A 25,878-nucleotide genomic window follows, 5' to 3' on the forward strand; every position below is an offset into this window, starting at 1 on the left:
CTCCCCTGTTCCTAGGACCAGAAACGGAAGGTGTGGAGCTCTTTCTGTCTGCATCTGGTATGCAATTCCAGATTTTGGTCAGCCTTTGAGTCCAGGCCAGGAGAGGGGGAATAAAGTGGCAAACTTACTGACAGTTTGGTGGCGCTTTGAGTTCTTCTTTTCTTCTCTCATCTTCCTGCTAGTACTTTCTCTTCAGAGCGAGCTGCTCCACGTGTTTAGCCCAGGATTTAGAGTTGCATTCGGTGGGACAGAGAGGATGGAGTGAGAATAAGAACAAGAGATGGGTTTTATTTAACACACAGGGGCATGGATTTTAAAAGGCTGAAAAATTAGGGCATACTAACTTAGGGAGAAATTTCTATTTTCTCCATAGTGTGGTAGATAGAAGCCTGATTCCTTGCATTTTTGTATTCACTTTTCCAGATGAACTTTAGAATAATCTTGCCCTTTTAAAAAATTGTAATTTTGATTCTGATGGGAATTTAGTTAAATTTATAGATTTGGGGAGAAGTAGTCTTTTTATAATATTGAATCCTTCAATCTAAGAACATGATATGTCTTCTCATTATTTTGTCATCTTTTATGACTTTCAGTAAAATTTTTTATTTTTTCCATAAAGTTCTTGCAGAGGCTTTGGTTATATGTATTCCCAGGTATTTTATTATTTTTGTTACTATTGTGAATGTGATTATTTTTAACATAAAAAACTGGTTATTGCTGATATATAGAAGAGCTATTAATTTTGGCATATTTACTTTCTGACCAGCTGTTTTACAGAATTTTATTCGTTCTTTTATTTTCCGAGTTGATTTTCTTGTTTTTCTGCACATAATGATTTATGAATTCAGTATCTCAGACTGGTTTTCTGCAAATAATGATAGTTTGGAAACTCATTTTGAAGAAAAGTTTTGGAAAGTTTTATTTTTGGTTTATTTAATCACATTCACCATTAATTCTTGCACAATGTTGGGTAATAGTGATGATATCAGACTTGCTTGTCTTGGTTTGGACTTTTTACGAAAAATCACTGTTACAGATACATTTTATTATGTTAATGAAATCTATTTTTATTCATTTCTTAAGAAATATTTCTGATTAAAATGAATACTGCATTTTATTACTCTTCCAGCATCCATAAAAATGACCATTGGTTTTTCTTATTTGACCTATTAATGTGATAACATCTTATTAACAGGACTTGCTCACATTCCTACAGTAATTCCCAGACGGTCATGGAGTAGACTGTAGAGCAATACTTCTCACGGCGGGGTTTTTCATGAAGTATGTCCTCAGATATGTCGCACCACCACTGTCTCCCTCCCCGCATTAGTCCAGTGAGTCGGTGTTACTGATTGTGGTGGTATTGTCCTCAGATGTGCTGGACAGAAATGGCAAATGAGTGAATGCTCGCTGCCTGAGACTTCTGATGTTGTGGTCTAGGCTAGAGGCCCCTGCCTGCCAGGAGTTAACTCTTTGGTTACTGGATTGCGTGCAGTGTGGAGGGAGCCTCCAGGGTTGGCAGGCAGGAGCTCAGTGCAGAGCTACTTACCAACTATGAGGAACTGTTTCAGTATTTTAGCAAGCGGCACAGGTGTACCAGTGCAAACGGGCTGAACATCAGCTCTGCCTGCAGCTTTCTATAAATGCAACTTGATAAAAACAGGAGATTATGGACACTAGTTTTCATTAGTTTATTATAAAATAAAAACAATTCCTAGAGACACAATATAAAATTCTTAATTCCTTCTACCTTCTTTTTTTCCTTTCTGACATTAAACACCCTTCACAACTCCCCAGTTGGCTCAGCCCACACTACAACCTGACTCCGTGGCTCCTGATTGCACAGCTAGAAGTTTCCAACAACCCCCACCATGGCCAGTGCAGTGGAACCACTCTCCAAAGTGGCTGAGCCCTTTGATAAAAGTTTAAATAGTGCTAACTCATTCTAAATAAATAGTGAATGGACTGTTTCTGCCCCTAAGATTAAATCCCACATCTCCTATGCACAAGCTCGGGTCTTCCTATTACCATATTTGACATCTGGCAAGTATGGTGAAATATTCACCTATTTGTTAACCCTAGGAGTGCCATCTGTGGTCCAGATGAGTCAAAATAAACAGTCAGGATATCTTCTAAAAAGCCCATGATGGCCCTTTTGGCTGTGTCTCCAGCCAGTGCCTGGACACTACTTATGTGCTTCAGGGCCATTTTGACCATTTGGTCTCTTTCCTGTGGGCTGTGGGGTCCTCCGGTGTCATCTCCCTCTGCTCCTGATTTTAAAAACTGTAGAATATAGGACTGGACCACATCCCCATTCAATTCAAGGGTTTCTTTGATGCAGGGCAGGTCTGAGGCATTGGCCAAGCTCAAAAGGTGAATCAGCGCCTGGCAGATCTGGGTCTGTAGGCTGGCACAGTACTTGAATTCCAAAAAGTCTGTGGTGTCTTCACTCTTCTGTAAGGCAGTGACCAACGCGTTCCAAATCTGAGCATACTGATCGACAGACCCATACTGCTCTCGCCCGCCCGGGATGGAAAGGGCAGCGGCAGATCTGATGCGCACTTTGAAGTTCTTGCACGATGTCACCACTGATGTCAGGGCTTTGTAGGCCTGGGAGGTCCATGGCGCTGTCCCTAGAAAGAATCTAGTCATTAAAATGAATGAAGCCTTAGAAATAAGTGGGGTGAGAGGAAAAGGGATGGAAGGAAGCATGTACACTAGTGCTCAAGACAGTTGTCTTATGTGTTCATATAATTCTCACAATAATTTTGTAAGATCAGGGCAGTGAGTGACTGAGAGCCTAGTTAAGCGGCTGAGTAACAACTCCCAAACTTCCTTTTTCCCTAGACCAGCCTGTCACATGCATAGGGCCTCTGCTGCCCAATATAGGATTTTTGGCAACTTAGAAAAAGATTTCTTCTCTGGGAACATTCTGTCCTGAGGGGGTATCCCCCGTCTCCCCCTCCTTCCCAGCCACTGGCAACCACTGTTCCACTTTCTTCTTCTATGGGATCAACTTCCTTAGCTCTCACGTGAGTGAAAACATGTGATTTATCTTTCTGTGCCTGGCTTATTTCACTTAATAAAATGTCCTCCAAGCTTATCCATGTTGCTGCAATGTCAGAATTTCATTCTTTTTTATGGGTGAATAGTATTCCATTCTGTATATATACCACATTTTCTTTATCCATTCATCTGCAGATGGACACTTAGGCTGATTCCATTGTCTTGGCTATTGTGAACACTGCTGCAGTAAACATGGGAGTGCAGATATCTCTTCAATATACTGATTTCCTTTCCTTTGGATATATACCCAGTAGTGGGATTGCTGGATCATATGGTAGTCCTATTTTTAGTTTTTTGAGGAACCTCCATAGAGGCAGAAAGGAGGAATAAGATCCAGTGTTACAGCACTGTAGGGGTGACTGTAATTAACAACAGTTTATTGTATACTTTCAATTAGCTAAAAGAGAGGATTTTGAATGTTCCCAACACAAAGAAATGATAAATGTTTGAAGTTAAAAAAAAAAAAAAAGCAAACTAAACTATAGTGACAGAAAGTAAAGCAGTTGCGGGGAGGGAGGGAAGAATTACAAAGGCACAGGATGACGAGAAAACCTTGGGAATACTGAATATGCTCATTCTCTTGATTGTGGTCATGGCTTCATGTGTGTATACAGATGTTAAAACTTATCATATTGTACATTTTAAATATATGCAGTTAACTGTATATCAATTATTCCTTAATACAGCTGCTTAGGAAAAAAAAAAATTTCTTCATGCAGACTAGCATCCAGACCCTGCTCTGCCCATAGCAAGTCATGTATTTTATTGCAAAGAAAAAGAAAACTTCTAATTTTGAGAATAAGATGCCCAGATTTTTCTCTTCTCCATTTCTATAGGCCCTAGGAAACCAGCCTGCTTTCCTCCTCACCAGAGCTAACACTACCCACTCCATTCTGCGGTATCCTTACTCCTCAAGGTGGGTGACAGAGTAGAACACAGCTTCTCTAACTCTTCCAGCCCTTCCCGACTTCTTTGTTGCCTCTGAAGACAGGCGAGCAGGCCCTTTCCATTGGGTGGATGCTACTGGCATTTACAATGCGCCACTGATAGAAGTCCTACAATCTCACATTCTGTCCCATCACTGTCCTTAGTCTTCTAGCTCCCTTTTCTTATGTGGCTCCTGACAGATCTGCCATTCGATTCTTTTTAGTCCTCAAATTTCCCACCTCTTTAGAGCTCCCATTTCCCTTCAGGTCATGCAGCCTCCTTTCTTCAGGTCAGCTTCTCTCTCTCCAGTAAGTTGAGGGCAAGGGCCAGACAGGACGGCAGGTAGGAACCAACCATCACTTAGGTGCCCTGGTTTCAAGGACTTCTTGGCACTCTAGAAGGCAGACCTCCACCTCATGAGCTCCAACCCCAAACGTCACCTTAGGCTATTTCCTCAGTGGAAAAGGCCATGAGGCTACTTCTCCACTAGCTCCCAACTGACTGGTCTACCTGGATGCTCTGAGCAATAAAGGGGAGCAGAGCCAGGTTCCCTTAACTTGATGCATACTCTGCTGACCCAGAAGGTTTTCTCCTCTCCAGGAACACACCCTTAGGTTTCAAATCTTGTCAGAAAGAAAGATGTATGAGGGCACTTCAAAAAGTTCATGGCAAGATTTGTATTACCTTTTTTTTTAAAGATGAACGGTAAGCGTTAAGATGCTCCTTAACCCTTGACTTGGTGTTGTCCACACCACGCTCTCCCAAGTGAGCTAACTGGACATCCCTATATAGGGATCCAAACCCGCAGCCTTGGTGTTATCAGCACCACACTCTCCCAAGTGAGCTAACTGGCCATCCCTATATAGGGATCCGAACCCGCAGCCTTGGTGTTATCAGCACCACACTCTCCCAAGTGAGCTACAGGCTGGCCCTAGATTTGTATTATCTTTTAATTCTATTTTTCCATGAACTGTTTGAAATACCCTTGTATAAGGCAAACGCTGACATTCAAAGCAAATGGGATTTGGAGGCTATGGTCCATACACCTAGGCAGCCACTAGCCCTGAATGATATACCAAAGTGCATGGCATGTAATAGAGACAGCTACACTCCTTACATGTAGCATCCACTTGTGTACCAAGAACTCATATGGGATTTCCAATTTGTACCCTCTTTCATTTTTTTTCTTTTATTTTTTCCTGATTTTTAAAACATTATATGCTCAATGTAGAAAATTTAGAAAACAAAAGCAGAAAAAATCTGTCCCTTTGTTACACCCAGAGGCAACCAATGTTAATAATTAGGCCGATTTCCTTTCAGTCTTTTTTCTATCCATCTATTGAGATCATACTTTAGAAATGATTTAACATCCTACTTTAGTTTTCTTAACATCAGAAGTATTTTCCCAGATTATCAAAAACTCTTTGTAAATATAATTTTAAATGGCAACAATATATCCCATTAAATCTATACACAATGATTTATTTCATCATTCCCTAAACTTTAGTTTTCAGTATGTTTCCATTTTTTTCTAATACTGTGATAAATAACATTGTGACAAACATCTTTAACAACAACATAGATTGGTGTGTGCTGTCCAGAGGCCCTCCACCAGAGAGAAGAGGGAAACTTTCTTACCTAATGGAAGAGCAGGATTTTTAAATACATTTCCCATTGCATAACAAGCATTCCATCGGACTTTCATGGCAGCCTCAATTAGAATGGTAGAAATTAGGGCCTGGATAGACTCCTCAATGATTTCAGCAAATCTGGGTTTTTCTATATGAGAGGGCTGCAGAAAATGCAGCAAATTTCCAAGGGCTCGGACTGCATTACTCTTTACCTAAAATAAAATGTAAAAGACTTAGAAATCTGTTTTGCTAAAGAGATATTTCAGAAAGTATAATTTCAACTTTAAAAAACCCTGGAGGTCCTAGGCTTCTTAAAACAAGAGGAGCTAATGAAATATGCAACCTGTGAACGAACACAAGTGCAAGTCCTCAGAACTCTGCAAGGTCTTTTCTGGTTAACATTGTGAGCCATCAGAAAGGTGAGGTTCCACAAAGCTCCTCTCCTTGACTTTTTCAGTGCTAGACTGGACCTCAGAGAGGTCCATTTTCCTTGTTTTAAAGAGATGGAATGTAAGGCCCAGGGACAAAAGGACAAGGCTAGGAAGAGAAACTAGGTTTCATAATTCCAATCCAATACTTTTTCTAGTAGAGTGTTTCAATCTTTGCAGCATACTAGAATCATTGAAGCAGGTTTTTGTTTTTCTGTTTTTTTTTTTTTTTTTAAACCAATTCCCAGGCTCTAACCCCAGAAATTCTGATTGAATTAGTCTGAGGTAGGGCTTCCAGGTGATTAACAGGTTTTCTAACCACTGTACTAAATTAAGTGCTTGCTATGGGTCAGGTACTATGCTAGGTGCTTTAATATAAGGTACCTCGGAGTCCAGTGAAGTATATGTAATGATTTTATGTTAAAGGTGAGGAAACTGACCTTCAGAAGTTAAATAATGTACTGAGGTCACTCAGGTACTAAAGGGCAAGCCAGGACTTGAATTCATACCTGCCTGAGTTAAAGCCCAGGCCTATGCTTTCTAAACACATTAGTGTTAGAGGGGATATTCAAAGCCAGGGGCTGCTCACATCTTTCTGAATTGTCAATTCTACTTACAGATTTTTTTTTGAAAAAAACAGATTAATATTAAAACAAACATGAATGAATATACCAAGTAGTATTACAATGGGCACTGATACTTTTCATGAGACAGGAGACAGTAAGAAAGTGTACAAGTGTGGAGTGGGCCACTTCATATCCTGAGCACACCCTCAATCTCCTTTGAAAGGGGTACATTTGGTGGGCTAGTCTGAGAAGCATCACACCACACTAAGCTAGCAGCTGTGCTGCAATTATAATACACCTAGTATCTAAATGAGAAATACTAGGTTTTGTTTTGAGTCTACCTTGTCTTTATCCTTGGATGCTTCTATAGCTGATTGCAACATTTTCAAGAGCAGGAGACCAGAGAACTCTTCCTGGAAACTTGGATCTTGTGTGTCCCTGTTCCATCCAGAGCAGGCAAAACACATTAAAAGGTAAAACTCATACATATATGTATAATAACATATAATAACCATTTATATACTTATAAAAATATATTCACTTAGTATAACTATAAAAACTTTAGGAAAACAATTTAACAAATCTGTTCAGATTATACCAAGAATTTATAGTATATATCTTCTGACCTAGTAGTTCTACATCTAGGACTATATCCAAAAGGAAAATCATTTTTTTTAAAATTGTAATATAGTTGAGTGTACATATCTGTGGGGCACAGAATTGACTATCAATATCTGTGTGCAATATGTGATGCTCCAAAAGGAATATCTCAAAATGGAGATTTCATTCATAAAAATGTTCATTGCACATAAAGGCCTACAAAAGCCTAAAATAACTTAAATGTTCAATAATAGGGGAACGTTAAGTAATCATTACATAGTGATGACTGTGTAATAATAAATAAGGATTTATAAAAAGCCAGTCATAGGGCCGGCCTGTGGCTCACTTGGGAGAGTGTGGTGCTGATAACACCAAGGCCATGGGTTCGGATCCCACATAGGGATGGCCGGTTTGCTCACTGGCTGACCGTGGTGCTGACAACACCAAGCCAAGGGATAAGATCCCCTTACTGGTCGTCTTTAAAAAAAAAAAAAAAAAAGCCAGTCATAGAGGAGAATGTTTATACACGTCACTTATACAGAGTTAAGTGACAAAAAGCAGGACACTTGTGTGTGAATAACAATAGTTACCTCTGGGGAGGAGAACTAGGGTGTTAGGGTAGGAGAATGGCTTTACACTGAATCCCCCTTTGTACTATTTGAATTTATTTTTTAATTTTTTAATGTTTTTCCTTTTTGTCCTTTTTACTGACCGGTAACGGGATTGCAACCCTTGGTGTCGCGCCCGCACGGGGGACCGGCATCGGGATCGCAACCCTCGGTGTTGCGCCTGCACCACGCTCAACCAGTGAGCAGAACCGGTCTCCACATAGGATCCGGACCCTCGGCGGGAGCGCCGCCACGCTCCCAAGTGGCGCACTCTCCAGTGCGCCACCGGGCCGGCCCTGAATTTATTTTTAATGTGTAAACATAGTACTTAAAAAAAAATACAAACACTATATTTTAAAAGGAGGGCAAACATTACTACAGTTTTGGATTTCAAGTTTTATATTTTCTATAATTGGGATATATTACTTACATTAGTATAAAGTATTTTTATACGTATATATCCTAATATATTCCCAATATATATTAAGAACAGCTTATTAATCTTATTACTTGAAGGAATATAAAACAAAACAGAGCAGGAAGACTGACTGCATAATATGGGAGATTGTTGCTAATTCTTTCATAACAGTGATCCAAGACATCATTTTGAGACTACAACCTCAGAAGTGACCCAGGGAAAATAAGCTGAGTCACCTACATGTTGACAATCAGAGTGTCTGTCAGGTTGCCCAGGGACCAGGCTGCTTTGGCTCGGACATTCAGAGACTTGTCTTGAAGTGACATCAATACTGCATTTGCTGTGTCTGCAACAAATATGACATCCTATAAGATAGACAAAACAAAACACTGCAGTTACTTTAGGAGTTCACACTATTACCTTTGAAATTCTCAAATTTCTTTTCAGATAAAGCTATAGGCCTTTACTGCAAGTTTCTATTTGGAAATCAAAATTCATTTACTCAATCAACTTACTTTTCTTCTTATATATTACAATTTGGACACAATAAAATCCTAGGGAAAGTTCTCCCATGATTTTGGTATGTGTCACAAATACCCGAGGAGCCTGTGGATTTTGCTCTTGTGACCATCTTATAACTTGGCCTGACAGTTATTTATGAATTCTGTGCTTGGGTTGATATCCACCTCAGGAAACAATATTCTGACTATGAAATGCATTGCCAAAACATAGTCTATAAACCACACCTTTTCAGTGAGATAAATGTCACAGGTAAGAGTGAAGGAGAACTTCATTTCCTTAGGAAAAACTTTATCTGCTTTCTAAATTATTACTATCACATGGTAATATCTCATTTCATTTTTATTCAATCATTCATTAAGTTAAGCACTTACTGGGCACCTGGAGTCCCAGTGTTAAGTAAATAAAAATAAATGAACTATAGTCATTATCATATTTTAGAGGCAAAAAAGGAAATCAGATTACAAAGCAATTTAATTTCCTTTACTAACTAATTCAGGAACTCTATATCCACAAAAAAAAGTGGTCATATGGACTATAAAAGAGGCAAAGAAGAGCTAAGTAGGCTCACTCTGACCTACTTACCTGTCTGAGACAGGGAAAAAGCACGTAGACTCCAAGGGCCCGAGAGGTTGCGGCTTTCACTAAACGGTTCGTGCTGTCGTTCAGCCCGAGCAGCACTGTGATACACAGGATCTGCTTGTCATTCTGCAATGAGAAGGTTGACAAAGGAAAAGTGAGAGTGAAATAACTATGAGCCAAAGCCTCCCACAAATGACTGTGAAGCATCTGTGTTTGATTTCATATTCAGAAGCCGAACACCACTGTGACCTTGAGGCTACTCTGATAAAGAGCAGGTTTGATTCATATTCAGTTATTATCTGAGCACCCACCAGCATCTTATCACATTTAACCTCTACAACCGTGTGAATTAGGTCATTTTATTCTTCTACCTAATAAAAGCTGCTTTCTTTATAAAAGCTAATTTATGCAAGAAGAACAGATACAAATTCCAGTGAGAACCAAAGAAGCAGTTTGAGTATTGCTAAGGTCTGAATGTTTATTTCCCTCCAAAATTCATATGCTGAAAATCTTTACACCCAAATTAATAATATTAGGAGGTGAGGGCTTTGGGAGGTGGTTAGGTCATGGGGGTAGAGCCCTCCTGAATGGGATTAGTGCCCTTATACAAGGCCCCAGAGAGCTGCCTTGCCCCTTCCACCACGTGAGGACACAGTTAAAAGGCACCACCTATGAACCAGAGTGAACAAATCTGCCTGCAATTTGATCTTAAACTTTCCAACCTTAAGAACTATGAGAAATAAATTTCTGTTGTTTAGAAGCAACCCAGTCTATGGTGTTTGATTATTAGCAGCTCAAACAGACTAAGACAAATACCCTATGTGTGGGCACCAAATCTAAGTATTTTCACATACTTTAGGTTATTTATTACATGATTTCCATCTTACAGGTGAAAATACTAGGTTTTAGAGAAGTCAAGATAGTCAAAGAGCAAGGAAACAGAAGTGCTACGATTTAAGCCCAGGTCTTTTGAACTTTGGATACTTTTGAAATCTCGTTGCCTTCAAAGCCTCTGCTACTCTCACTTCTACCACCATTATTCCAAACCAGAAACAGCTCTCCTGGTACATTAAGATTTTACTTTAACTTTTCTGATTTGCTGTTCCTCACTGCCTTCACCCCAAATTCAAGCAGAATAAGCACTTTTTTCTCAGAGATGATGCTGAATACTGGTTCAGAATGAGAAAGAATTGAATTCAAGCTCTGACGCTCAGGGTATCATTTAAGGGTGAGAAAATACACCTCAAATTACCGGCAGATTGCTGAAGGCTTCTGGCAAGATGGAAGACAGGGCATCACAGGCGCTTGCCTGGAGAGTCGGGTGTTCTGAGTTCTGCAGGGCTCTGGGTAAAGGACCATTCAACATCATTGTCCAGAACATCACCACCTGCAACAGAGGCACAGTTAAAACTGCAGCCCAGGATATACAGTGGAACCAACTCAAAGCTAAGCCTACCAGAGATGGCCTTAGTAAGGAAACATTTTTCCTTAAAGTAGTAGCTTTTTGTAAATGCTTTCATTGGTTCCTCTTCCATGTGATGAAAAGAACTTTAGAATACAACTGGTTGACTCCTTCCATTTTATTGATTAGATTACAGTCTGATAAAATTAAACAGCAATAGTGATAACGAGGAGGAGGAGGATGAAGATGGTGATGACAGTAACAACAGCAGCATTAGCAGCTGATGTTTTTCAGAGAGCTTATCACATACCAGGCATTGTTCTAAACACTTTACACATACCAACTCATTTTAATCCTCAACACAACTAAATGAAGTCTATATATCCCCATTTTCACACAAGGAAACCAAAGCACAGAGAGGTAATATAACTTACTAATTGTAGCAGGGATCAACTAGAATCCAGATCAACTGACACCCAGCTACAGCTCTTTCAGCCTGACCCTATGTGGACATACGGATCAGGCTCCCAGAGCAGCCCAGAGGCCAAGTGTTTGGCTCCAAAGAGCACAGGATCCAGAGACAGAGCTGGGATTGAGTCCTTCAACTGCTGCTTCTATTTCTGTAACCTCAGGTGAGTCACTTAACCTGTCTAAGCTTTGGTTCCTCTTCAATAAAGGAGGGCAAAGACATCTACTTTGCAGAATCTGTGATAATAAAATGTAATATTGTCTGTGAAGTTCCTAACATAGGGTTTCGTACACAGTGGACACTCTTAAACTGGGCACTAGGCTGTTTTAGGTACTTTGAAGAATTATCTCACTTCAAAGGCCACAAAAGGTAGGCATCTGAACAGCTTCCTTCCCATGCTTTATAAAGCTCTGGTATTTCACATTCATTTGCAAATCTGTCTGTGGTCTTGGTATCTCCAATTTCTGTCCCAGGGACTTAGTCCTGGGTTTTGCTGTATATTTCATGCACCAGTTCTGCCCTCTCCTTCCACCTCAGCTCCTGGAAACTCAGACTGGGCCCTCCTGCCCCAACCAGAAGAATATGGACAGAAGGTATGGCTGCCAGCCTCCAGCATGGCCCACAATTATTCTCACCTACTACTATTTACACGTGTGCAGTCCCCTCCCACAGTGAATAGGGCTGACCTGTGTAACCAACAGGATGTTGTGGATATGACAGTGTGAAACTTCTGAAACTAAGTCATAAAACACCCTGCAGCGTCTGTCTTGCTCTCTCTCTCTTGGATCACTTGCAAGGAAGGAAGCTGGCTGTCATGTCAAGAGGATACTCAAATGGACCTCTGGAAGAGGTCCTCATGGGGAGGAACCAAGTGAGGCCTTCGGCCAATAGCCAACACTAACTTGTTAGTATATGAGTGAGCCATCTTGGAAGAAGATCTTCCAACTGCTGTCAAGTCTTCAATTGACCACAGCCCTGGGTGGCATCTTGACCACAACCTCATGAGACCTGAGCTAGAACCAACTAGTCAAGCCACTCCTAATTCCTGACCCACAGAAACTGTGTGAGAGAATAAATGTATACTGTTGTTTTAAGCTGCTAAGTGTTCAGGATTAATTTATTACTCAGCAATAGACAAGTAATCCATAATATATATGTCTTTTTTTACAGATGAAACAATGCCTGAGTCTGAACAGTTAAGAGGCTTGCCCAAAGTCACTTATCTAGCAAGGGAAGAAGTCTGAATTCAAACCTAATTCTGTCTGATGACCAAGCTCAAATCATCTCCCTGCAAATGGTTACATGAAAGCTTTAGTGACAACCTAAGGAAGGAACTAGGGTTAGACATTTTTAATTTACTGCAAGAATGATGGAAACTATAAAGGGAAAAGAACAGGCAGGATGAGGAGGACAAAGGGAGAAAACATCAACACTGAATTAATTTTGCTTTTGGCATTAAGCAGAAACTTTTTTTTTGGTGGGGTCATGTGTCCCTCATCCAAAGAACTGGCACAGTGTGGGGTCAACAGAAAAACCCAAGATCACAGGAATTTAATAAGAATCATGGCAGGAGGGTATTGGGGGGTTGAAGGGGTTGAACGGATTAAAGGAATTAAAAGTAAGCACCTACTATGTGCCAGCATCTTTACATTTCCATTCAATTTTCAACAGCCTTGTCATTTAAGGATTATTATTCCTCTTTAGAATGAGAACCTATGCTCACAACCACACATCCATTAAGTGATACTCCCTAGATTTGGTTTCACACCTTCTGATTCAAATTCCTTGGCCTGTCCTACCATTCTAGTTTGCCTTTTGGGCAGGATGACTAAACAGACTAGGTTTTATGCAGAAGAAATATTGGTTTACCATTGCTGGTTGTATGTCACATATAATCCTACCATACTGAATCACGAATAAACTAAAATGCAAATAAAACCTATCCATGCTAGTTTCATGTCATCCTAGATCATAAATCATAATTTTTGACATTGGAAGAAACCATAACATTTACTCCACTTTATCACTGAGCCTCAAAATAAAACTGCAACTGAAGCACTAAGAAAAGAGAAAACTATGAATTGGCATTTACTTACCAAGAAGACTGGTACTCTCTCATCAGGTGCTACAGTAGAATCTGGTTTATACTGCTGTATTAAGCCTGTACCCAGTTCTTCCAGAAGCTGCCAAGATAACAGAAATAATTATCAAAGTAGAGTATTAGACCTATGGAGGTTACAAACAATTTCACTTCAGTTTAGAGATGAGCTCAAATCAAGGGGACAAATAATTTCCAACCGATTTTCTTTCTTTTCTCAGTAACTCCTATAACAGAGTCATTCTGCCAAGGAGTAAAATCAACAGCTTTATATTGTTATTACCAAATCAATTCTTTGAGTTTATTTGTAAGAGCTGAAAATAAAGGAACGTATGCCTTCTTTACCTGAAACCTTTTTAGGAAATCTCAGAATTGACGGACGTGTGGCAGAGGGAAGAATATAAAGTGAAGAGAAGAAAAAACCATGTGGTTTTTAATAAAAATTACCTTTGCTCCATGGAGCTGAATGGACGGATCTGCTTCCCCCATGCACTTGCAGATCACCTCTCCAAGCTCCATCAAGTAGATCTGAGCCACTGAAAAGTAGCCCCTTGCCAGATGAGCCAATACCTGCGAAGAGAGTAGGGAATTAACCCCAAGACCTGAATGCAAGGCTGTAATGTCCAGAAAATGTCACTATTTCAGAAATCACTCACACTTAACAAAGGACTGAAATCTGATATTGATTGAAATGAAGAACAACCATAATCTTTTGTTTTATGACTAACATCAATTAATTATACCATAATTTTACGGTACTTTATAGTTTATGATTGCTTTTCATCAATACTATCCTATTTAAATCTCGGAACAATTCTTTGAGGTAAGTATAAATTGGATTTTACAGCTGAAGAAACTAAGGCTGAAAGGTTAAAGGACACATTTAATGTTATCCAGATCATTAGCAGCAGACCCCAGGACCAAGCCTCTGTCTTAGACCATATTTGAGTACAGGAAAAGCAAATACTTTTATCTAGGGTCGTTTTCTTCCTCTGAATTATTTTGTTTCCCTAAGCAGACACAAGACCAGAGAGAAGAATATAGTTATTATACAATCTATTATACCCACTTGTCATTTAATACCTGAGGTGACTAAAATAGTTTGCAATAAAAGAACAGAAAGGAATGAATCTGACATTTTATAACCAAGAACCATTTCTCACTCCCCCAAACAAAATAGTAACAAAAACAAATAAACCACCCTATACAACTCCCACTAACACCACTGACATGTGGTTTGGTTTTACACTATTTTGACATACTTACTTCTCACAATCCCCCTATGAAGGAGAAACAATTAATTCCACTTCAGGGATGAAGAAATGAAACCTCCTACCTGTAAGGCCTCTAGTCGCATGGGGGATGGTTCATAGGTGCTTCCTGCAGCAGAACCAGCATCGCTACCTGAACAGGAATCCTCCTTCGGCAGTACAACAGTGCAAATGCAAAGTCGAATGAGCCAGCAGGGCTCTGTAGACCCCTTAGGTGAGCTAACTGATGCCTCTTCCAGAGAGGGTCCTGCGGGAGCTTTCTTCCACCAATCAGGAGAGCTGAGGTGAGGAGTTGCTGAACTGCTATTACTGAGTCCAGAAGAACAGGGCTGTTGTAGAAGTAGCTGGACTTCAGGTAAAGGCGCATGAGTGGACACTATAGCTCCCAAGAGTGTAAGACTTGACACACGAACATTAACATCTGTAAAAGAAACAGTAAGAACTTGTCACCATGGGAACAGCTATCATGGGGATCACAGTTATTCCTACAGGCAATTAAGAATTATTAGATGTTTATTTAACCTGAATCTAATTAAACCTCTAGACCTAATTTCCAGTTTATAGGAAACACATGAGATAAGGGAATAAACACCATAAAGAAACAATCCAATGAATCGAGAATGTGAGACATTCTACAAGACAATTGGCTTGGATTCTTCTAAAAATCAGTATTATAAAAAAAAAAGGTGGGGAGGCACTGCTCTAGATTAAAAAAGACTAAAGTGACAAAGTAACTAAATGCAATGCACGAACTTTGAATGAATCCAGGATAAAAAAAAAAGCTAAAAGGTATGTGTATAGATTCATTTTTCTGCATGTGGATGCTCAGCTATTCTAGCACCATTTGTTGAAAACACTACCTTTGCTCCTTTGTCATAGATCAGCTGATGATATTAACATCGCTCTATTTCTGGGCTCTCTATTTTGTCCCATTGACCTTTTGCCAATACCACAGTGTCTTGATTACCGTAGTTTTATAGTACATTTTGAAGTTGGGTAGTGTCAGTCCTTCAATTTTGTTTTTCTCTACCAATATTGTGGTGGTTATTTTGGGTATTTTGCCTCTCCATATAAACTTTAGAATCAGTTTGTTGATATCTACAAAATAACTTGCTGGGATTTTGATTAGGATTGCATTAAATCTACAGATCAAGTTGGGAAGAACTGACGTCTTGACAATATTGAGTCTTCCTATGCATGAACATCGAATATCTCTGTATTTATTTAGTTCTTTAATTTCTTTCATCAGAGTTTTATAGTTTTCTTCATACAGGTGTTATACATATTTTGTTAGACTTATACCTAAGTATTTCAGAGTCTGAAAATTCTAATAATAAAATTACTGGAGGATAAAGCCAAACAGTTGAAAGAGACCTTTGAGACATGGTCCACAACCCTCAGTTGAAGATGCAGATAAAGAAAAGCTGGTGTAGTGGAATGAGCACGGGACCGAGTCAGGGGACTTGGGTTGTTTTTTTTTTTTGTCTTTTTTTTCTGTGTCCGGCAACGGATCGCAACCCTCAGTGTCGCCCCCGTACCGGACCGGGACCGGCAACGGGATCGCAGCCCTCGGTGTTGCTCCCGCGCCTCACTCACCCAGTGAGCGGGAACCGGTCTGTATGTGGGATCCGAACCCTCGGCGGGAGCGCCGCCGCACTTCCCAAGCAGCGCACTATAGCAGTGCACCACCGGGCCGGCCCGGGACTTGGGTTGTTTTAATCTTACTTCTGCCACTAACATGATGAGACAGCGTATAGTAAGATTTATCTTTTTGGGTTCTGTTGTACACATTGGTGTAAGGAGTGGATTGGACTTAGTTTACATATCATTATCTCATTTCAGCCTCATAAAAATCTTGAGATAGGTATAATTCTTCTGGTTAGGAGGAAATTAGGGTTCAGAGAAGGCCATAGCTAGCAGATGGCAGAAATGGGAGTGGGCTGTGGACCCTTGAACTGACTCCAGCTCCAGTGCTCTTCCTATGATGTCACAGAAAACATCCATGCTTCCTTCTTGTTCTGCAATTCTGACTGAAAACTCCAACTCATCAGAACGTGGTCTGCTCTGAAAGCTTGCAAACAAAAGAAAAACAAATATTCTAAAGGCAAGTGTTTACAGCACATATACATTATGTGCAGGGGTCAAGTTAGGAAATAAGACAAGACTATAGTTAGTGAGGATTTGAAGTTCTGGGATTTTATCTGAACTTCAGAGGACATAATTTTTTTTTTTTTTTTTAAAAGATGACCGGTAAGGGGATCTTAACCCTTGACCAGCACCACGCTCTCCCAAGTGAGCTAACCAGCGATCCCTACAAAGGGATCCGAACCCGTGGCCTTGGTGCCATCAGTACCACACTCTCCCAAGTGAGCCACAGGCTGGGCCCCAGGACATAATGTTAAAGAAGTCAGATTTTATATTCCAGTTTTTCTTTCCAAAAAAGAGGAGATATCTGTCTATCTGTTGGTCTGTCCATCCTCTACCTATGCCTAAAGGATATGAACTATCATACACTTGAGGAGGGCCACCTGCACTTGGCTCAATCCTAGTTCTAAGGGGATACTGGTTACTGCCCTAAAGCATCGAAGAAGCATTAAACTTCACAATTAATTCTCAAACTCACTTCTTCCATTGGGTATTGAGGGGTCAGAAGTGTGATTCTAGCAATAATTGGTACCCTTGAAAAGTTGAGAATAAGTAGAAATCTCTTAGATTTGTAAAAATGCTCTGAATATTTTTTTTTTAAAAAAACTAATATTCTACATTTGATTGACAGAAAGAAGCAATCAGTTTTAAACCACTACCAACCTTTGTGGCGGATATAAGGCTTTATTTTGTTCCAGACTTTGGTCAGCAGGCTGAGTTTCAGACGGTTATAAGGTGCATTTGATACTAAATTTGCAAGGCACTGTAAAACAAAAAAAATAACTCATTAGTATACTTGATTAAGCCACAGCATAGAAACAAAATTTTATGGCATTTTGTTAAAAAAGTCTTTACACTTATTTGAAAATCAGTCTTTTTTTTTTTTTTAAATAACACTTGTATTCTCATTGGTACAACTTTTTTTTTTCCCTTTTTGTCTTTTTTCGTGACCGGCAACGGGATCGCAACCCTCCGTGTCGCGCCCGCACCATGCTCAACCAGTGAGCAGACCGGTCTCTATATGGGATCCGAACCCTCGGCGGGAGCGCCGCCGCGCTCCCAAGTGCCGCACTCTACCGAGTGCGCCACCGGGCCGGCCCTCATTGGTACAACTTAATACTAAAAATAAAGGAGTGGTTTTCGTAAGTCATTTATTTGAACATACAGAGATTGTAGGTAAGATCAGACAAGTAGGTAGATTGCGGGCCAGCCCGGTGGCGCACTGCTACAGTGCGCCGCTTGGGAAGCGCGGCGGCGCTCCTGCCGAGGGTTCGGATCCCACATACAGACCGGCCGCTCACTGGCTGAGCGAGGTGCGGGAGCAACGCCAAGGGTTGCGATCCTGTTGCCGGTTCCGGTACGGGCGCGACACTGAGGGTTGCGATCCGTTGCCGGTCACGAAAAAAGACAAAAAGGAAAAAAAAAAAAGAAGGTAGATTGCCAAATGGGTTATCTTTAAAAAAATTATTACTTGGTTATATTCTTAAGTTACTCTATGCCACCTAAAACATTATACAAAACTGAAACAGAGAAAACCCCTCTGAAACCCCTATGGGTAACTTGGCATATTTACCTTAATTATCTGAGTAAGGGTCTGTGAGGATGACTCTGCCACCAAAGCTAACAAAAGACATCTGTGCAACTCTCTAATGCTGGAAGCAATCATCACGGAGAAGGGAGTAAAAGCCCTTCTGTGGTCACTGGTGTCTTCAGCAACAGAAAGAAACTGCTTTGAGCCTTCCAAGATGGCAGATAAAACTTGCAGAGCACAGGCACGAGTCTGAAATTTCAGGATGATTCACAGTTAAAAATCAGGAGTTGAAGTCCCTTCTTCCTACATATATTTAATTTTCAAAATATTTAGAATCATTTTAATTAGAAGAATAAAGTCAATTGGATTATCTATCAGGTCCTAAAAGAGCCATGTACTAGGCCACTTGTACCTCACACCTAAAAAAAAATCTTAAATCACATTGTGTTAGGTTTTCTTACAGTAAGGTATAAATTTAAGCTACATCATAACACAAAAACCTGAAATCCTGAGCATGAGAATAATTTCAAGATTAGAGGTCTGGTTTATTCAAGCACAAGGCCACCTGAAAAGATGGAACTAAATAGCCCATGGGGTAGAAAAATTACACATGTCCAGAGTGTGTTTCAAATCAAATTCCTGAGAACATTCTGCTTTACATTCCACTTTGAAGCATCTGAGCACTCAATATTAACTTAAATTAGAAACTTGTGTACATTCAACTTGGCAGGTATCATTAGTGATCCAACTTTAGAAACAGTCTTAGGTGCAGGAAATAACACTGCCTGTAGTGAGAGTATATGATAATCAAAGAAAGGTATACCATTAAGTATAATATTATGGATGGAAAGTTTAAAAAGTGCCCTTTATCATACTGGTCATGAAAAGTGTCACTACATCAAGATTTTCTTATAAGGTTAAAAGATTACTGTCACGCCTTTGGAAGCCCCCTGGGCCCTGAGGTGAGATGGGGATGGCCCCCCCACCCCGGGCCTCAGCCACACACCCCCTACCACCGAAACCAGGCCAGACCCCCACCCCCNCCCCACCTCCCTCCCTCTCTCCCACTGCCATGACATTTTAGGAAAAAAAAAAAATTACTTTCATTTGGTATTCTGATGATTTTGTGGTATTAGAAATCAGAAATGAAAAAAGAAATGAAAAGGAAGCCAATTTAACCAAAATGGAATATAAGTAATAAATGAACGACTGCTAACATGGAATAATACTGTGCCCTCTTTGGCCAGCTCACCCCAAAATGCCAGTTTTTCGCTCAGATTTTTTTAAAAGCAGGGAATCAACATTACAATTCTGGGATGTAATCTAAATATTTACTCAACATAAAGTATATGTGAGTTTGGAGAGAAAAAGGTTTTCCAGAAAGACTTCAAGTATATTATTTCCAAATAACCAAGTAATAAATCACTTCTGTAGGCCTTCTGCAGAATGGAATCATAAAAATCTATAGATTTATTTTTCTGAAAACAAATTTGTAGTACAGTAGCATGAGTCTTTGGAATTAAACATAATCATTTATATTAGGAAATTGACAATATATTAGAAAATTGTGTGCATATGTGTGAAAGAAATAGCGAGAGAGTGAGAGCAGAAACACAAGTCAGCTGATCCAAGAAGAACGTAGATCGGCGCTGGCAAACCTTTTCAGTAAAGAACAAATAGTACATATTTTATGTTTTAGACTCTGCAGGCCACAGAGTCTCTGTCAAGACCACTCAACTCTGCGATGATAGCATAGACACTATGTAAAGGAATAAACGTGGCTGTGTTACAATACAACTTCACTTATAGACAATGAAATCTGAATTCCTTATAATTTTCACATATCATGAAATATTACCCTTTGTTTAGTTATTAAAAACCATTTAAAATTGTAAAAACCACTTTAGCTTGCAGGTCATATAAAAATAGGTGGGCCAGATTTGGCCTACAGGCTACAGTATGCTACCCTGAGTAGGTGGCTGGTGTGAACTGAAAAAGGTAGATGTTTTGCTAAACCTTCATTTCTTTAGAAGGCAATTAAAAAATCACAATTCTAACAGGTCACAAACCAAAAAATTGAAAATCAAGTTGTGGAAAGAAATGAACTGATGTTCAAAAAGTCAAAAAATTTTAGGCCAATTAACTTTGGTACCCTAAGGGGGAAAAAGTTCCATGACTATCACAGATGAAAACAAAAGAAATGTCATTGAAATTGGTTATTTTTTCCCACCGAGGTTTAAAATCCATTTAGAAATTTGATACTATATCAAATTATAGTAGCACTGAGTTAATTTCCTCTAAACTCTGTTTAATATATCTTTGCTATTACAAAATTGTTACTTATGATACTAAATCTGGTTCAAGTTCTGCTTCATTTATTCTTACATCAACATTTAATATCCTGTTTACCAGTTTTAATCAGCACTTTCAGTAGAAATTACTGATGTAATTAATGATCCTGAGAGATCATTTTGTTGATTTAGTTTCTACTGTCTGAACATTTACAATGATGGATGAAAGACTTTTCAATCTTATAAACATCAGTGTGCTCAGTTTCACTAGTGTGTAGTTTCACCTCCTTGGACATGAAGGCTAAAGGCTTGTCTAAAGCTAATAAAACAGAAAAGTACTTTTCCTTTTTTACTACTTAAGAGTGTAGCAGAAATGTGTGCTGGGGTAGCTCACTCAATCCTAATTTTTCTCTTTTATGTGTGCTTGGTCTCAGAATATTTCTGGAAAGGTGATAAAGAAGTCTCTGCGTGGAGTGGGTACCACTGAGGTCTCCATGCAGGGCACCTGGCTGTTCTCTTCTTTGCCTTTGTCCAAGTACTGATGATTCACATGTTTTGGGGTTAATTTTATTGGCTCACACTCTCAAAGCTGACTGTATTTTAGGTAGAGGCATTTGAACATTGTTGCAGGATCTCTAGATTTGGAGACATCCAAGCAAAGGTTATCTGTTCTTAGTTGGCCATGTAAGAGAAAACCTGATTATCTACCATTCCATAACAGTCAAAAATTCCAACCTTTTCATTCTCTTTTTTAGTTAAGCTATCTATTTCTAGATTTTGGTTTGTTTCCACTTTTCTTAGTTATCTAAAAGAGAAATAAATAATCATCATGAAATTTGAAAATCAGTATAATTCTCAAGGTACCAAAAGGAACATTTGCCCTACAGTTTGCTCCTTAGACCAAAGTCTTGATAATATATCTGCATAATATATCTAAGATGAAATCATATAGAAAAAACTCTTAAATTAGTCATTATTTTTATTGATAATTTGCTCTGTCCCTCCTAGAAATATATAAGATGTGCTTTCTGAAGCACATTTCCAACATGGAAATGTGTTAATTTCCCATGTACCACCCAAATGCCAAATCCTAAAGGGAATTTCTAAGTTTTCTTCTTCCCAATAAGCCATTCTAGGATTTCATGTCACAATTTCCTGAAAGTATCCTCTATTGTTGGCATTCTGTCTGGAAGAGTCCAATCACCTTTCCTTCTGTCCATTTCTCTTTGGAAAATTTCTTAGTACACCAGTTAAAACTGTGCTTCCATTTAAATCTAGCACAGGTCATACTGGAGCTGCCATGAACTCAAAACTATAATCACTGAGCCCCGTCAATGATAAGATACACTATTTTTGTCTTATGTTTAATCCTAGCTGAGAGAAACTCCAGCCACCTAATTCTACATATATGATGAACACCTGAGAAGATGACCACATTGCCTATAGATACAGTTGCTCCTTTTAATCTAGCTCTGGTCAATCCAGAATGCTGTTCCATTCTAATTACATGGACAGGTGCTTTTAATTTTTGCATATAACTTTCTAGACATCATTATAAAACATCTCTCTCACAGACATCATTTACCACAACACTTTCTTCTAGCATGTCATGGTGTACAATTAATTACACTAGGGACAGTTTGCAGAGAGGTATGCTCCAAGCCTCACTGTGGACAATAATCACCACACTTATTTACACCTTTCAAGTTAATAGCTGATGAAAATCTACTGGTACAATCATTTCACTTGCCATTATATTGAACTAATTTTAATCGTTTCTTTCACCATTTTAAAAATTCTCTTTAAGAAGAATGACTCGTTTTTCCATTTGTCTAGGACTTTCACGTGGCTTTTATGCTAGACTTAAGATATCTCCAGAAGGAAGTTATATCCATTTTTTTCTCATCACATTTCTTGCATTCACCAACACAATCTAAATGTGTCCAAATCAAGGAGATGGATAAGACTACTTTGTAATATGTAAAATTTCTCATGGCACTTTGTCAACAAATGTAAACATTTGTTAAAATATAAAGATATAAATACCATAACAATTATTTCAATTCACTTTCATCAGATATGAACTCATAACTTCTCTGTATTCATGTCCTAAACCCACATGTCCCACATCTCCTTAGCTGGGCAGCTACAATGTGGGTGGTTAACTTGGGCTGATACGTGCTCCACAGGACTATCTCCTTGGCCACTGCTGACAGCTCCCCCTTGCTGGTGGGTCTTCAAATACACATTTTTAAATCTTTACAGTAGTTTTCCTTTCAATTACTAGAATGACTTCATTACTGATTTATTTGCCACCATTCATTTCCCGTTTTTCTCCCAGGTTCTCACTCACTATTAATTTGATCTGCAAAATTTCTGCTGGTTTAACTATTTAGGATACTGGGTATTTCAAATACCCCAAAAGGCATTTTTGTGTATAACTGAGGCTAACTTCTTTTCCTTCACCCTGTAAAAGCTTTTGAATGGTCATTAGAAGTTTTCTTATATGGTAATTAGCTATTCAAGGAGATGATTATAGGGAGTTCCAATGTATAGTGGATTACTAATGCCCCCTTTTTTCAAGAGAAAACCTTAAAAATAGAAAAGGAATATTTTATTATTATCCTAATTAAAACTATTCACTTCAAGTGGGGAGGTTGGCTACCTGAGGACACCTAAATGATATTCAGCATGACTTTTTAAAGCTCATTATTGTAAGGAGAATCTAAATAGCAGGCTCTTTTCCTTAGGTGGTTAAGAGGATAACTTCTGGAGAGGAGTTAACATATCCAAGTAGAGGCAAATATTTGATTAGCTATGGGATATTTTGCTGTAGCTATCTATGACTACCAAACCATTTTTCTTTGTTTTTAAAAATAAGCTTTTCTAGGGCCGGCCCGGTGGTGCACTGCTACAGTGCGCCGCTTGGGAGCGCGGTGGCGCTCCCGCCGAGGGTTTGGATCCCACATACAGACCGGCCGCTCACTGGCTGAGCGAGGTGTGGGCGCAACACCGAGGGTTGCGATCCCGTTGCCGGTCCCGGTCCGGTACGGGCGCAACACTGAGGGTTGCGATCCATTGCCAGTCACGAAAAAAGACAAAAAGGGAAAAAAAATAAATAAATAAAATAAAAAATAAAAAAAATAAAAATAAGCTTTTCTCATTAAAATATGTAAATATTTATTACACATGATTTGAAAAATATGGAAAAGTTGAAAGAGAAAAACTATTGTTGGGATCCTACTGTATATACAATTCTATATCCTATGCTTTCATAAAACTAGCATTTGTCTGTCTAAGCCTTATACATTATAACCATTAGGTATCATGATATTCCATTGAGTTGTTTAAGCTATTTCTGATTTTTTCCCATTATAAATATCAGGGCAAAAAACATTTTCATAAAAGGAAGAGATGCACAGCTATGTCAGTGCAGCTCAATGGAGACACCAAAGTTTTAACTCAATGTGCTCAGGCTTTAAGCAAGCCCTGGGGCAGTAAGCAACCTCTATATGATCTCCCTCAATACATTGTTCACATAAGCCCATTTCCAATCCTTCTGCCTGTCCAATGGCTCTCAAGTCAGGACTTGGATCAGTATTAAGAGCTTTATTTAGATAAGATCAGATAAAGCAGAGAAAACAACAAAGACTTCAAAAATTTCCCTATTATAAAGCTTAGAATTTAAATGCTCTTACCTTTGGAGAAGGATCTTTTAATGTAAGAGTCATCAAGGACACAGACTGTGGGCTTCCAAGCTCAGGTGTATCAGGAACAAAGGCTGACCAGTAGCCATAAAGAACTTTTTTATCTATTGATTTTATAGTAGAAAGAAAACAAGCTAAGGCTCCTTGGCGAACTTTGGCTTGATAAGACCTTTCATACCCAAGAGAAGGAAGAAAAAAAGTTTAAAAATAGTTTTTAAAAAATGCAAACATAAAGTCCATTTATTCCAGCCAATTAAAATGATACATTGAGAAATTAAACATTCTGAATAATCCCTAAAGATGTCAACAAGTTATAAAAATTTTTTTTTCAAAATATGATCAAAACATGTTATAAGCAAGTTGCTTATATAACAAATAATTAAGGCTTACAATTAAAAAACACAACTAGATAGAGTAGGAGGGCAAAATTTTGATGTTAGGAAACTTGTGTTAGACTTGAAACACTGCAGAGTATCCATCCATCCATTTAACAAATATCTACGGAATGACCTTATGTAGGTGCCAATTGCTGAGGGTGGCAGACACAAACAAAGCCCGTGCCCTAGACAAGCTTATTAATGGCAGTGAAGGACAATTAAAGAGATAACTATAACACATTGTAACACTAAGGCAGGGATAAGTCAAAGGGTCACACAGGAGGGGTGCCTAAGCCAGAATTGAGAAGGGTGGTGGGGAGGAGAAAAGGTTGCCCAGAGAATACGATTTCTGAACTTTTATATTGAAGATGAGTTGTTGTTAACACAACGAAAAGGGAAAAAAAGTGAAGGAAAGTGTATTCCAGGGAGATCAAGGTAAACCAAGAGGGGAAATCATGTTTAGAGTAATGCAAAGCCCCACATAAATGAGAATCTTCAAGTTAAATCATGTGCGGCAGTCAGATTTGTAAACAAAGTTATAGACTTACATGCAACTTAGAACATAAGGTATAAAAACATAACAAAACATTACTACCTCATTTTACTCTGCATGCCTCCTTCAGCATCAGAATAGTCTGACTCACTACTGCTGACCCTTTTCCAACTTGAAGAACTGAAGAGTGAAGAGACTCGATTTTTTTCTGCATCTCCACTTCCATCTAAAGGCAAACTCTGGACACCCAGGGAGAAGGAGCACTGAAGGCTCCCTTCAGGCAGGTTCACTCTGTCCATGCCAGTGCCTGGGGCTGCTTCTATTTCACCACTGGATTCTTCCTCCTCTCCTTGCTGGATTTTCTTTGGTTTTACTTTGGATTTTTTCTTTTTATTCTGAGTTTAGGAGCAAATGAAGACATGATAGCTATTTCAAAATACCTTTTAACTGAACCATTGGTACTTTTTCATTTGCAAGTGACTAAATATGTTCCCAAAGTATAGTTTGAAGAAAGAAGAAAAGAGAAGAAAAGAAAAAAGTGGCACTCAATACCCTACGCATCAGGCACAATCTAAGTGCTTACATACACCCTCCTGGACTAGAAGAAACAAGGTATGAAATACACGGGACAGAGCCAAACATGCAGCCTGGGTTTAAATTCTACCTCTGTGACTCTGGGCAAATCATCAATCTCTCTGAGCTTGACCTTTCCCATCTGTAAGTATGAGGCTAATGCCACTAACCTAGCA

General features: G+C 39.1%; 1 protein-coding gene and 1 pseudogene across 1 annotated transcript in view; both read right to left on the minus strand.

Annotated features, from left to right (window-relative positions):
- Positions 1-1,672: 1,672 nt before the first annotated feature.
- The window catches only part of HEATR6 (HEAT repeat containing 6), a 37,703-nt gene continuing 13,497 nt past the window's right edge, over positions 1,673-25,878 (minus strand). Inside the window, exons 8-20 of the mRNA XM_008568072.1 lie at positions 25,232-25,524; positions 24,251-24,428; positions 18,304-18,510; positions 17,394-17,493; positions 14,651-15,006; positions 13,762-13,884; positions 13,313-13,399; positions 10,598-10,732; positions 9,349-9,471; positions 8,485-8,609; positions 6,960-7,056; positions 5,632-5,836; positions 1,673-2,633 (exon numbers count right to left, since the gene is read on the minus strand). Coding sequence (XP_008566294.1) covers positions 2,062-2,633; positions 5,632-5,836; positions 6,960-7,056; positions 8,485-8,609; positions 9,349-9,471; positions 10,598-10,732; positions 13,313-13,399; positions 13,762-13,884; positions 14,651-15,006; positions 17,394-17,493; positions 18,304-18,510; positions 24,251-24,428; positions 25,232-25,524 — 2,601 coding nt within the window. The 3' untranslated portion in view covers positions 1,673-2,061. The remainder of the gene's footprint in view (positions 2,634-5,631; positions 5,837-6,959; positions 7,057-8,484; positions 8,610-9,348; positions 9,472-10,597; positions 10,733-13,312; positions 13,400-13,761; positions 13,885-14,650; positions 15,007-17,393; positions 17,494-18,303; positions 18,511-24,250; positions 24,429-25,231; positions 25,525-25,878) is intronic.
- LOC103586759 lies at positions 20,983-22,546 on the minus strand (annotated as a pseudogene).

Source organism: Galeopterus variegatus, unplaced genomic scaffold (assembly GCF_000696425.1).
Source record: "Galeopterus variegatus unplaced genomic scaffold, G_variegatus-3.0.2 Scaffold372, whole genome shotgun sequence".
Lineage (NCBI taxonomy): Eukaryota > Metazoa > Chordata > Mammalia > Dermoptera > Cynocephalidae > Galeopterus > Galeopterus variegatus.